The sequence below is a fragment of the Aquarana catesbeiana genome, linkage group LG06 (genome assembly GCF_042186555.1).
Source record: "Aquarana catesbeiana isolate 2022-GZ linkage group LG06, ASM4218655v1, whole genome shotgun sequence".
Taxonomy (NCBI): domain Eukaryota; kingdom Metazoa; phylum Chordata; class Amphibia; order Anura; family Ranidae; genus Aquarana; species Aquarana catesbeiana.
In genome coordinates this window covers 75,164,344-75,176,959 of record NC_133329.1, presented here as the reverse complement: position 1 = coordinate 75,176,959, position 12,616 = coordinate 75,164,344, and the positions used below count along the sequence as shown (strand labels likewise).

Genomic DNA, 12,616 nt, shown 5'->3' with positions numbered 1-12,616 from the left:
CAGGTGGCTGCATTTGATGGGCACAGGTGGCTGCCTTTGGGCACAGGTGGCTGCATATGATGGGCACAAGTGGCTGCATTTGATGGGCAATTGGCTGCATATGATGAGCACAGGTGGCTGCATTTGATGGGCACAAGTGGCTGCATTTAATGGGCACAAGTGGCTGCATATGATGGGCACAAGTGGCTGCATTTGATGGGCACAAGTGGCTGCGTTTCATGGGCACAAGTGGCTGCGTTTCATGGGCACAAGTGGCTGCATTTGATGGGCAAGTGGCTGTATTGATGGGCACAGGTGGCTGCATTTGATGGACACAAGTGGCTGCGCTTCATGGGCACAGGTGGCTGCATATGATGGGCACAAGTGGTTGCGTTTGGTGGGCACAAGTGGCTGCGTTTGATGGGCACAAGTGTCTGCATTTGATGGGCACAAGTGTCTGCATTTGATGGGCACAAGTGTCTGCATTTGATGGGCAAGTGTCTGCATATGATGGGCACAAGTGGCTGCATTTGATGGGCACAAGTGGCTGCATTTGATGGGCACAGTGAGGCTGCAACTGATGGGGGGGTGTGTTTTAGTATTTTTCAGTTTGTTTGCGCCCCCAAAAAAATTTTGAGCACCAGCCGCCACTGAATGTGTCTCCGACTTTGTGGTGTCTCGCAGCAGTGACACCTATGCCGAAATTTGGAGAGGGGGTCTCCTCCAGCCCCTCCCATTTCACATTCCTCACCAGTCAGCTGACCTCTAGTTCTTGCCCCCCAGCCATGCCGTCAACTGAATGGTCTTTATCTACCCGTAAATACACCCACTGGCTAATGGTCTGGGGTCACTGGGAGGCAATGACACCCTGGGGTCACTGGAAGGCAATAACGCCCTGGGGTCACTGGGAGGTAATGACGCCCTGGGGTCACTGGGAGGCAATGACGCTCTGGGGTCACTGGAAGGCAATAACGCCCTGGGGTCACTGGAAGGCAATGACGCCCTGGGGTCACTGGGAGGCAATGACGCCCTGGGGTCACTGGGAGGCAATGACGCCCTGGGGTCACTGGGAGGCAATGACGCCCTGGGGTCACTGGAAGGCAATGACGCCCTGGGGTCACTGGGAGGCAATGACGCCCTGGGGTCACTGGGAGACAATGACGCCCTGGGGTCACTGGAAGGCAATGACGCCCTGGGGTCACTGGAAGGCAATGACGCCCTGGGGTCACTGGGAGGCAATGACGCCCTGGGGTCACTGGGAGACAATGACGCCCTGGGGTCACTGGAAGGCAATGACGATCTGGGGTCACTGGAAGGCAATGACGCCCTGGGGTCACTGGGAGGCAATGACGCCCTGGGGTCACTGGGAGGCAATGACGCTCTGGGGTCACTGAAAGGCAACGATGTCCAGGGGTCACTGTAGGGGCAACAACGCCCCAGAGTCACACCAATGCCCAGCAGGCAGAAATCTCTAGGAGGTTTATTTTGTTAATCACAGAAATTTACTCAAAATTAGAAATTGGGAGTTAAAAATGAAGGGGGAGGAGCTCCAGTGAGGACAGTTACAAGGGGAGGAGTGAACAGAGGCTGAGGGTGAACTGAGAGTATATTGGTGGTGGTGGGAGATGCAGGACCCAGGGCTGGAGCGGTTCTCCTCCACTCCGCCCCTTCCTTGCTACTCTTGCACACTATTAGCGCCCCCTATGCGCCTCTAAATGTATAGCACCCCCCTATAAGTTGCAATCGCTAGAACGTCACAGTCCAGGCCCCGCCCCTCATACCCCGCCCTGCATGCAGTACACACTGTGGGCGAAGATTATCTGTAAAAATAAAGCTTTGGAGAGGAAAAAAAAAAAAAAAAAACAAAGCGCAGTGACAGATGTTCTGGCCCTGCCTCCTCGCGGCTGCCTGTTGCCATGGGAGCGGGTGTTTCCGGTGTGCGGCCTGTTCCTGCGTCACCCGGGAGTTGTGTCCAAGCTGAGAAGAGCGGGGAGAAGGCAGAGAGCGGACACAGAGAGTATCCGGTGAGGAGAGGGCTCTGAATTGATATAATTGAATGTATGGGGGAGGAGGACTACAACTCCCAGCATGCCTCCATAGTAGAAGAACCACAAATCCCAGCATGCCCGGGGGGGGGCACGGCACAACACTCAGCATGCCCATTGTACCACTAAACCCTCAGCATGTTTAGGGTGCCACAACTCCCAGCATGCCCAGGGTGCCATGACTCTCCGGATGCCCAGGGTGGCACAATTCTCTGCATGCCAAAGGTGCCACGACTCTCTGGATGCCCAGGGTGGCACAACACTCTGGATGCCCAGGGTGGCACAACACTCGGCATGCCAAAGGTGCTACGACTCTCCGAATGCCCTGGGTGGTACAACACTCCGGAGGCCCTGGGTGGCACAACACTCCGGAGGCCCTGGGTGGCACAACACTCGGCATGCCAAAGGTGCCACGACTCTCCGAATGCCCAGGGTGGCACAACACTCGGCATGCCCAGGGTGGCACAACTCTTGGCATGCCAAAAGTGCCAAGACTCTCCGGATGCCCAGGGTGGCACAACTCTCTGGATGCCCAGGGTGGCACAACTCTCTGGATGCCCAGGGTGCCACAACGCTCCGGAATCCCAGGGTGGCACAACACTTGGCATGCCCAGGGTGGCACAACACTTGGCATGCCCAGGGTGGCACAACACTTGGCATGCCCAGGGTGGCACAACACTCGGCATGCCCAGGGTGGCACAACTCTCGGCATGCCAAAAGTGCCAAGACTCTCCGGAATCCCAGGGTGCCACAACTCTCCAGATGCCCAGGGTGCCACAACTCTCCGGAATCCCAGGGTGGCACAACACTCAGCATGCCCAGGGTGGCACAACTCTCGGCATGCCAAAAGTGCCAAGACTCTCCGGATGCCCAGGGTGGCACAACACTCGGCATGCCCACGGTGCCACAACTCTCCAGATGCCCAGGGTGCCACAACTCTCGGCATGCCCAGAACTCTAATTTCCAGAAATGGTAGGAGAGCTAACGTGCCATCATGCCCGGGAAGCCAACGGTCTCCATCTCCCATATTGCCCAGCAGCAGAACCACCATATATCCAGTAACGCCTAGCAGCGGGGAGGGGGGAGTTCCAAGGTTGTCCCTCGCTGGCATCCGTATCTTCTTCCATCATAATTAGCCAGTGCAGGATGATGTCACTTCCACACAGGAGTACAGAAAACTGCAAACAGGCAGGTAGGTTTATTTTATTGCAGAAGAAACATTGCAGGAGATTTACTCAAACTGGTGTACACAGAATCTGGTGCAGCTGTGCATGGTAACCAATCAGATTCCAGCTTCAGCTTGTTCAATTAAGCTTTGACTAAATAATCTGGAAGCTGATTGGTTGCTATGCAGAGCTGCACTAGATTTTGTGTGTGTCAGTTTTAGTAAATCTCCCCCATTGCATGTCTCTTTTACAATAAAGAGTCTACCTGCTCCCAGGTGTTGTGGTTTGTTTTGTTTTTAGACTTTAGTTTTTGCTTTAAAAGATAAGTTCACCTTTGTTCACTTTTTTTTTTTTCTTTTCTAAATTCCAGCTCCCCTCTGTACTAATATACCATTAATGTACTTCTTTTGCAAAAATAAAACAGCTTTCCATTATTTCTACATCTGCTTACCTCACTCTCTTCATAGCGGTTTAAACACACTGCTCTATTACATCTGCCTTACTTCCCGGACAGACTTTAGGTCATGACACAGGAAGGAGTTGACCAGCTGACCTCTTTAACACATCATCTACCCTCAGCTGGTCAACTCCTTCCTGTGTCATGACCTAAAGTCTGTCCGGGAAGTAAGGCAGATGTAATGGAGCAGTGTGTTTAAACCGCTATGAAGAGAGTGAGGTAAGCAGATGTAGAATTAATGGAAAGCTGTTTTATTTTTACAAAATAAGTACATTAATAGTTTATTGGTACATAGGGGAGCTGGAATTTAGAAAAAAAATTAAAAAAAGGTAAACTTAGCCTAAGGTCTCTGTACATAGGTTCTCTTTGATCCAGGCACATAAGGTCTCTGCACGTAGGGTCTCTTTGATCCGGGGCACATAGGGTCTCTGCACGTAGGATCTCTTTGATCCGGGTAAATAGGATCTCTGATCCAGAAACATAGGGTTTCTGCACATAGGATCTCTTTGATCAGGACACATAGGATCTCTTTGATCAGGACACATAGGATCTCTTTGATCAGGACACATAGGATCTCTTTGATCAGGACACATAGGATCTCTTTGGTCCGGGGCACATAGGGTCTCTTTGATCTGGGGCACATAGGGTCTCTTTGATCTGGGGCACATAGGGTCTCTTTGATCTGGGGCACATAGGGTCTCTTTGATCCGGGGCACATAGGGTCTCTTTGATCCGGGGCACATAGGGTCTCTTTGATCCGGGGCACATAGGGTCTCTTTGATCCGGGGCACATAGGGTCTCTTTGATCCGGGGCACATAGGGTCTCTGCACGTAGGATCTCTTTGATCCGGGCAAATCGTGTCTCTTTGATCCAGAAACATAGGGTCTATGCACATAGGGTCTCTTTGATCCAGGGCACATAATGTCTCTTTGATCCGGGGCACATAATGTCTCTTTGATCCGGGGCACATAATGTCTCTTTGATCCGGGGCACATAATGTCTCTTTGATCCGGGGCACATAATGTCTCTTTGATCCGGGGCACATAATGTCTCTTTGATCCGGGGCACATAGGGTCTCTGCACGTAGGATCTCTTTGATCCAAGCAAATAGGGTCTCCTTGATCCAGAAACATAGGGTCTATGCACATAGGGTCTCTTTGATCCAAGCACATAGGGTCTCTGATCCGTGCTTGTGGGATCTCTTTGATCCGGGCATGTAGGAAAGGTTGACTGTTCATCTAGTATAATTAGCTGAGTCACTATTTTCCTGGTTCAGACAAAGCAGACAAATAAACCCCGTGGTGATATGAGTTGAGGACGGCCGTCCCTGCCGGGCTGGTTAATGAGTAGGTGCGTTCAGCTGTTTGTCACCTGCTTACGTGACAAAACCTGCGAGGCATCCAGAATGGGTGGCAGTGGGTGAAAGGGAAAGAGCCATATAGTGCTGAGCATCCAGTGTACAGTCACACCGCTGTGCCGGTCAGAGGATAGAGTTTGGCTTTGTCATCCTGTAGGGGAAGTGATGACAAAGGATTAGGTGGTGGGGGGTGGTCAGTAGCCGGGTGGAAGGGGCAGAAGAATGCTAGGTCTTCTCTTAATTAGTACCAGGAGGCCCTATTGGATTACGTTACTCTTGTGTTGTTTTGCTCGTGTGTCCCAGTGATTGCAGCAGAAGTCGTTTCCTTTGTCCGTTATCTAGCGCTGGCTTGACCTCATTCTGTTATTTCATTCAGAACGGACTGTAGATTGAGAGTCATGGCTCCAGACAAGCTGGATGGAGAGCAGCAAGAAGAAAACAGTCTTTATGCAGCGGCTACAAGAGAAGAGGAAGAAGAGCAAGATCTGAGGTGAGAAGCTGCACCCTGTCCCACAGTTCTTTGTATACTTGTGTCTGGATTGTTACCCGTGTCAGCACATCATTGTTTCCTGAGTTTCTACATACATAGGGAGCACAAGCTGTACTTGGTAAACAGAGCAGTGGTGTAGAGCGGTGGTCCTCAGACCTCAAATACTCCCAGCAGGCCATGTTTTGGGAACTTCCCTTAGATAAAATAGCTCTTATCAATACCATGTCTTTGATATTGATTTAAAGCAGCTGTGCAAAGTAAAGGAAAACCTGAAAACATGGCCCGTTGGGGGTACTTGAGGACTGAGGTTGAGAACAACTGGTGTAGAGCTCCCCCACAATGTGTGTGTGACACAGATATAGACTACTATGGGGGGAACTCATCACAACCAGCTCTGCATAGTAACCAATCAGCTTCTATCTTCAGTTTGTTCAGTTAACCACTTGACAACTGGGCACTTAAACCCCCTTCGTAACCAGACCAATTTTCAGCTTTTGGTGCTCTCACACTTTGAATGACAATTACTCAGTCGTGCAACATTGTACCCATATGAAATTTTTGTCCTTTTTTCCACACAAATAGAGCTTTCTTTTGGTGGTATTTAATTACCGCTGGGTTTTTAATTTTTTTGCACTATAAATCAAAAAAGACTGAAAATTCGGTAAAAAAATCTTTGTTTCTGTTAATTTATTGGCAGAGTATTGCACAGTATGGGCACAGAGCAGCGCTGTGGGCACTACAGATCTACAGATCCAGCCCACAGCGCTGCTAAAAACAATCTCTCCCCTCGCACTGTACAGATCGATACAGAGAGGGGAGGGAGGAACCGGCGTCATGACATGACGCCGGTTTGTTTACAAGTGATCGCTCCGTCATTTGACGGAGCAATCATCGGGTAAACGGCCGCTACAAGCGGCCATTTACAGCAATCCGTAATGCGCCGGGTCTTGTGGGAGCGCGCCCCAGGGGGCGCGCGAGAGCAACATTCTGGAAGGATGTCCATGGACACCCACCAAGAATAAGCCGACCGCGCTGTAGCCGTCTTTCGGCTATGGGCTGGTCGGCAAGTGGTTAAAGTAGTGTTAAACCATTTAGCATTCTTATTTTTATTTTTTTAGTTCCAACGCATCGAGTGCAACAAAATATACATATTGAACTATTTGCTAAAATTCTTCCCCCAGCATTTGCAGTTTACAACTTTCAATCCTGAAGGCTCCTGCTCTCTCAGTGCAGCTTTCCCTGAGCTTCTTTTCGTCCCAGGAAAGGATAAAAAGGTGGACAGTGCATTCTCCAGTCAGGCTGTTAGCTTGGAGAAGGGAGGGTGTACAGGACAGTGCCTTGTCATCCTAGGCTACAGACTTGTGTGTTTTCTATTGATGCACACAGTGTAGAAAGACAGAACTGTAGTCCTTGCATGCAAGAGTGGCTCTGTAGGATGCTGCAAGAAAGGAGCCAACCTGAAACAAGAAACCTGGGGGCAGCGGTCACAGCCTCAGCTTCAGCTGAAACATAGGCAGGGATTAAAAGATAAAGAAGCTGCACGCTCATTAAGTGATTAGGTCAGCTGCTGAAAGTGCTTCAAAACTGAGGATTTAATATCACTAAGCATTGAAAATAAAACATAGAAGCTGATTGGCTGCCATGCACAGCTGCTCCAGATTCTGGTTGCTCCAGTTCATTACAGTGCTATTCTCATGCTGCCTACACTGACAGCAACACAAAAAGCAACGTGGGCTTATGTAAATTTGCTATAAAAAATGTTTACAGGCAAAAAAAAATTAAAATAAAAAAATTAATTTAGATTTGCTCATTTCTTTGCTGCCTCTCACTGCAACCAGCGATATAATTTGTTGCATCACTTTTTTTTCATTTTGAATAGAGTAAAGGGTCAGTTCACACCGGAACGCGGTGCAGGAAAGGCGTATTCCGTGCGCATTTTCCGCACTGCACTAAAATTACTGCCTTTTTGATCCAATGTGGGTGCCAATGTAATTGTAACAGGAAACCAAATACAGATGGCAAACCTGGTGCACTTGTGGGCACCAGATGGCATTGTACCACAGTACCATGAAATTTGTTGCAGCGCTTTTTTTTTTTCAATCATCTTATTTAAGATGCATGCACTACTTTTTCTGCAATCCGGTGCAATTTGCAGTTCATACGAATGAATGGGTTGCAAAATCACACCGCATAGGTACGCAGACCACATTTCTGTGCAGTTCAGGTGTGAACTAGCCCTATGGGAGGATTTTAACTGCTGTTCTTTTTTTACCTATTTGTGTCCCTTTTGGGGAGATTTTCCTTCACTTCCTGTCCCATAGCCAAAACAGGAAGTGAGAAGAAATCCCTCCAAAGTGACGGAATTTCTGGTTGTCATCAGAACTAGTGTCCCCATTACAAGATTTCCCCTCTATTACTGTTTTGGTGGCAACTAAAAATTGGGCATTTCCTTTTCCCTTAGTATTGCTTTAATAACGGTAAACAGGACAATTAAAAGGAGGAATCGCTATAACGGGGGCAGAGACAGCAAATAAAAAAACAGGAGTTGTAGCCCCTCTCATCTATCCAAATCAAAAAAAAAAAATTGTTTTAAAACTTAAGGCTTTGATCATATTGTTTTTGTTTCAAGCCTTTAATGATGTTGTTTGCTCTTGGTGAGAGAGTCTGGTGTGTCTGGTGAGAGCAAGTCAGAGCCTGCCTGGACAGTATTCTTCTCTGACTTTTATTTCACTAACCGTTTAGGAGTCCTAAGCAGCAAACCTTCAACCATTACCATATTTTATAGAGTGTAATGGGGAGTAAAAAACAGGTCTACATCCACTTAGAACCGAAGATAAACGTAATGAATGAACTCTAGATTGCTTGTAACAAGTATATTACACAGGCGATAAAAGAAACAGCATACTCTTATAGAAATTTCAGAATGATAAAAACTCCTTTTCTTAATTAACCATCTAAGGTCCGCCCTATAACAGTTTTACTGCTACAGGGTGGCCGCTGTGTGCCAGATCACGTGTGTGTATACGTGATCCCGCACTTCCAGGTAGGGGGCGCGCATGCACACTGGCAGTGGCTCACTTCCGCTGTCATTATACACAGTGGAAGCTCACTGGCAGGTGCAGAGCAGTCGATGTCCACCGGCATTCGCCGATCGCTGGGCAGAGAGACAGAACTGCGATCTGCCTATGTAAACAAGGGAATAAAATCCATCTCTTCCCCTAGTAAAAGCACCTCATACAGTACATTAAAACACAGGCTAGGCACACAGTTAACCCTTTGATGGCCCCTGATGTTAACCCCTTCCCAGCCAGTGTCATTAGTACAGTGACGGTGCATATTTTTAGCACTGATCACTGTATTTGTGTTGCTGGTTCCTGCAAAGTGTCAGTTGGTGTCTGGTTGTTCACCGCAATATCGCAGTCCCGCTATAAGTCGCTGATCACTGCCATTACTAGTAAAAAAAAAAAAAAATCCCATAGTTTGTAGACGCTATAACTTTTGTGCAAACCAATCAATCTACGCTTACTGGGATTTTTTTACGGAAAACATGTAGCAGAATACATATGAACCTAAATTTATGAAGAAATATATATTTTTTTTTACTAGTAATGGCAGCGATCAGCGACTTATAGTGGGACTGCGATATTGCAGTGGACATTCTGACACTTTTTGGGAACCAGTGACACTAATACAGTGATCAGTGCTAAAAATATGCACTGTCGCTGTACTAATGACTCTGGCTGGGAAGGGGTTAACATCAGGGGCGATCAAAGGGTTAACCCTAGCCGGTGTTTTAATGTACTGTGTGAGGCGCTTTTACTAGGGGAAGAGATGCAACACTGTACTCAAATTTTTTATGTCATTTTTTTTTCCCACAAATACGCTTTCTTTTGGTTTTGGTGGTATTTGATCACCTCTGCGTTTATTTTTTTGCTCTATAAATGAAAAAAGGCCGACAATTTTGAAAAAAATAAATAAAAAAAAAAACTGAAAAAACAAACCTGTATGTGTATATAAAAAAAAAAAATCCCATAGCTTGTAGACGCTATAACTTTTGCGCAAACCAATCAATATTCAGTGTGAAAGAACTCGGGGCTTTCACATTCGGGCGGCATGGGAGGCAGTTTTCAGGTGCTTTACAGACGCCATTTCTAACACTAAAACACCCGAAAACTGTGTGAAAGGGGTCTTATTTGGATTTTTTTTTTAGTAAAAACATGTAGCAGAATACATATAGGCCTAAATTTTTGAAGAAATTTTATTTATTTTTTATTTTTTTATTGGATGTGTTTTGTAGCAAAAAGTAAAAAATATTTTTTTTGTTTGTTTGTTGCACAAAAAATAAAAGCCACAGAGGTGATCAAATTCCACCGAAAGAAAGCTCTATTTCTGGGAAAAAGGTTATAAACTTTATTTGGGTACAAGGTCGCACGACCGCGCAATTGTCAGTTTAAGGTAGTGCTATATCGCAAAAAATTGCCTGGTCGTGAATTTTCTGGAGGTCAAAAAAGGAACTTATCCCAAAAAGGGGAACACACCACCGCATACAGTATGAATTACTAACACATTACAAGGAGCTTGTACAAAATACACATGTGCCATTTAGCCTCCTGATCATGTAACATGTATGTGTGGCTACAAGGAAGGGCGGGCTTTGACACCCACATGCAACACATATACATCCATGGGCGACTTAGGTTTCTGTGCTGAGCACATGCACACCGCACTCGTCAGGGACTGAACTGTCATAGAGGGCTTCTGGTCTCTAGGAATGAACGGGAGCTGTCAGGATCTGCTCCTGATCATGTGACCACTGTGAGAGCCAATCAGTGGTCACATGATCAGGCAGGGGATGAGTGTTAAAATATCAAAACATGTTTTGATACAAACATGGAAGTTTTCAGCGTACTATTTGGTTTTATATACAGGTGACAGTTTTCAACACAAATGTAAAACATATCAAGACCTACAATACATTTCAATATCCAAAGCCTAAGAGCCCTCCAGTGTTTTATATACGTCTAGGTACATTTCTCAGAACAGCCGGTGTCCTGGGCTGGGAGCCACAATCTATATCAGGCAGAACTTCAAGGTGATGATAGGTATGTGTGTATGTACTGTGTATATACTATATTTGTCCTTCCTGTATTTGCCCCACCAGCTCAGTGTAGGCTGAGGCTTCTGATCAAGGTCACTGGCTAATCTGAGGTATGTACAAAGCATGGGAAGGGTGAGAAGGACTTTTTAATCTTTTATGCTTTTTAGCTTTATTGTCCTTTTAAAAGTTTTATGGATTGTATAGTTTGTATATATAGACATACATGGTGCAGCCAGATTTGCACACTACACCCTGTTTCCTGCTGTGCATTAAAGCCCTTTTCCATCTTCCCCCTCACCCCCACCAGAAGCTCAGTATATATACTTTATTTTATTTTTTTTTTAATGCCTTTTTGGGTTCTCTTTTTCTGGCGGTGTGCAGGCCATGAATACTGCAGAAAATGGCACCGCATAATGATATGGCGTCATTCTTTGCAGAATTCTTCTGTGAGTTCAGGTCAGCCTGATGATGTACTTTTAGGATGAGTGTCCTTATCATTTTGGGCTCACAGAAAGTGGATTCAATGAGGCTGAGCTGTCTGAGGGACAGCACCAGGGAGGAGGTGCGTTTTGCAGCCGGATCTTCCTCATTTGGGATTGGAAACTGAAACACATTGGGGGGAGGTTACCTGGTATGCACTGGGGAGTTATGCGTGACTGATGGACCATCTCTTTTGAGTGGTTCAAAAGTCTTACAACCTCAGCTCTCTCTAATGTTACAGACTTGTCTGTTTATTATTATTATTATGACAATTTTGTATACCATTGCTAATGTCCAGCTAAATTGCTTTTTTTGTCCCTGTGTATCTTGCAGATGCTGACCGTCAAATTAAAAACTAAATAAAAAAATAAAACCTAGAGAGTTTAAAATCTGGTGCAGCTCTGCGTATAAATCAGCTTCCAGGTTTTCTTGTCAAAGCTTAATTGAAAAAGCTGAAGTTAAAATCTGGCTACCATGCACAGCTGCACCAGTTTCTGAGTGCTCCAGTTTTTGTAAACCTTCCCCATTCAGTCTGTTCTTAAAGTGGTTGTAAACTCCCTTTTATGATTTTTACCTATAGGTACAGTCAGGGCTGCTGTTTGAAACCATGGGGCCTCATACAGCCAACTTAGCAACCCCCCTTCCAAATAAACACAGTTTACTATGCTTCGGTTATCAATGAACACAGTGAGTGATCGGTACCGATCACTCATTGTATTCATTCAGGAAAGGAAGGGGCTGGTAAATGAGACATATTTACCAGACCCTTTCCCCAATTTCCACCCTGAAGAATCCTGTTGTGTCCTTGCAGCTGCTGATGGGAAGAAAAGAAGGGAAGCCAGCAGAACATGGCAAACGCACAGGGAGGGTGATCGGGGTGGAGTGTGTGTATGTGTATCAATTACTGGAACCGATCCCCCTATATGGATTTCTCTGCAGCAGCTGAAAGCCGGTGGGATGGAGAGGAGAAGAAGCCAGCTTTCAGCTGCTGCAGAGAGAGCCATACAGGGGGATCGGTTCCAGTAATTGCCCCCCTCCATGCCGATCACCCTCTCTGCCCACATCCGAATCACCCAGCTGTCTGGGCCCCGTAAAGGAGAACCGGTGGTATCCCTTATCCACGGCCCTGGGTACAGTAAATATCTCCTGAACATGCACTGTTTTGAGATATTTACTTCAGATGCAGCCGATGCACTCTGAAGGAACAGCATACCCGTGCCATTCCTTCAGGGCCGTGCCATAAACAGTAACATGCGCGGGAGTGACGTCATCATCTAGCTCTGCTGTTCATATCGCCGAAGCCCGCAAAACTGGAAGGAAGACTGGGTGAAGGTGAAAGCACCTTCAGCAGTGACAGCGTGCCCCTGGAGAGCTTTGTTTTCAGGTAAGTATGTGCGATGCATACTAGCACATTATGACTTAAACTGCCCTTTGCCTATATTGGTCAGAACTAGTTCCTGGGGAAGTCCATTCCACGTTTTCACAGCTGTTATTGTAAAGAAGACTTTCCATATGCAGACAATGGAGCGTGTGTACCCCTTGT

General features: G+C 46.6%; 1 protein-coding gene across 1 annotated transcript in view; it reads left to right on the top strand.

Annotated features, from left to right (window-relative positions):
- The first annotated feature begins 1,576 nt into the window (after positions 1-1,576).
- HMOX2 (heme oxygenase 2) overlaps positions 1,577-12,616 on the top strand; it is a 28,281-nt gene continuing 17,241 nt past the window's right edge. The window contains exons 1-2 of the mRNA XM_073636224.1: positions 1,577-2,003; positions 5,382-5,495. Of these exons, the coding sequence (XP_073492325.1) occupies positions 1,771-2,003; positions 5,382-5,495 (347 nt within the window). The 5' untranslated portion in view covers positions 1,577-1,770. The remainder of the gene's footprint in view (positions 2,004-5,381; positions 5,496-12,616) is intronic.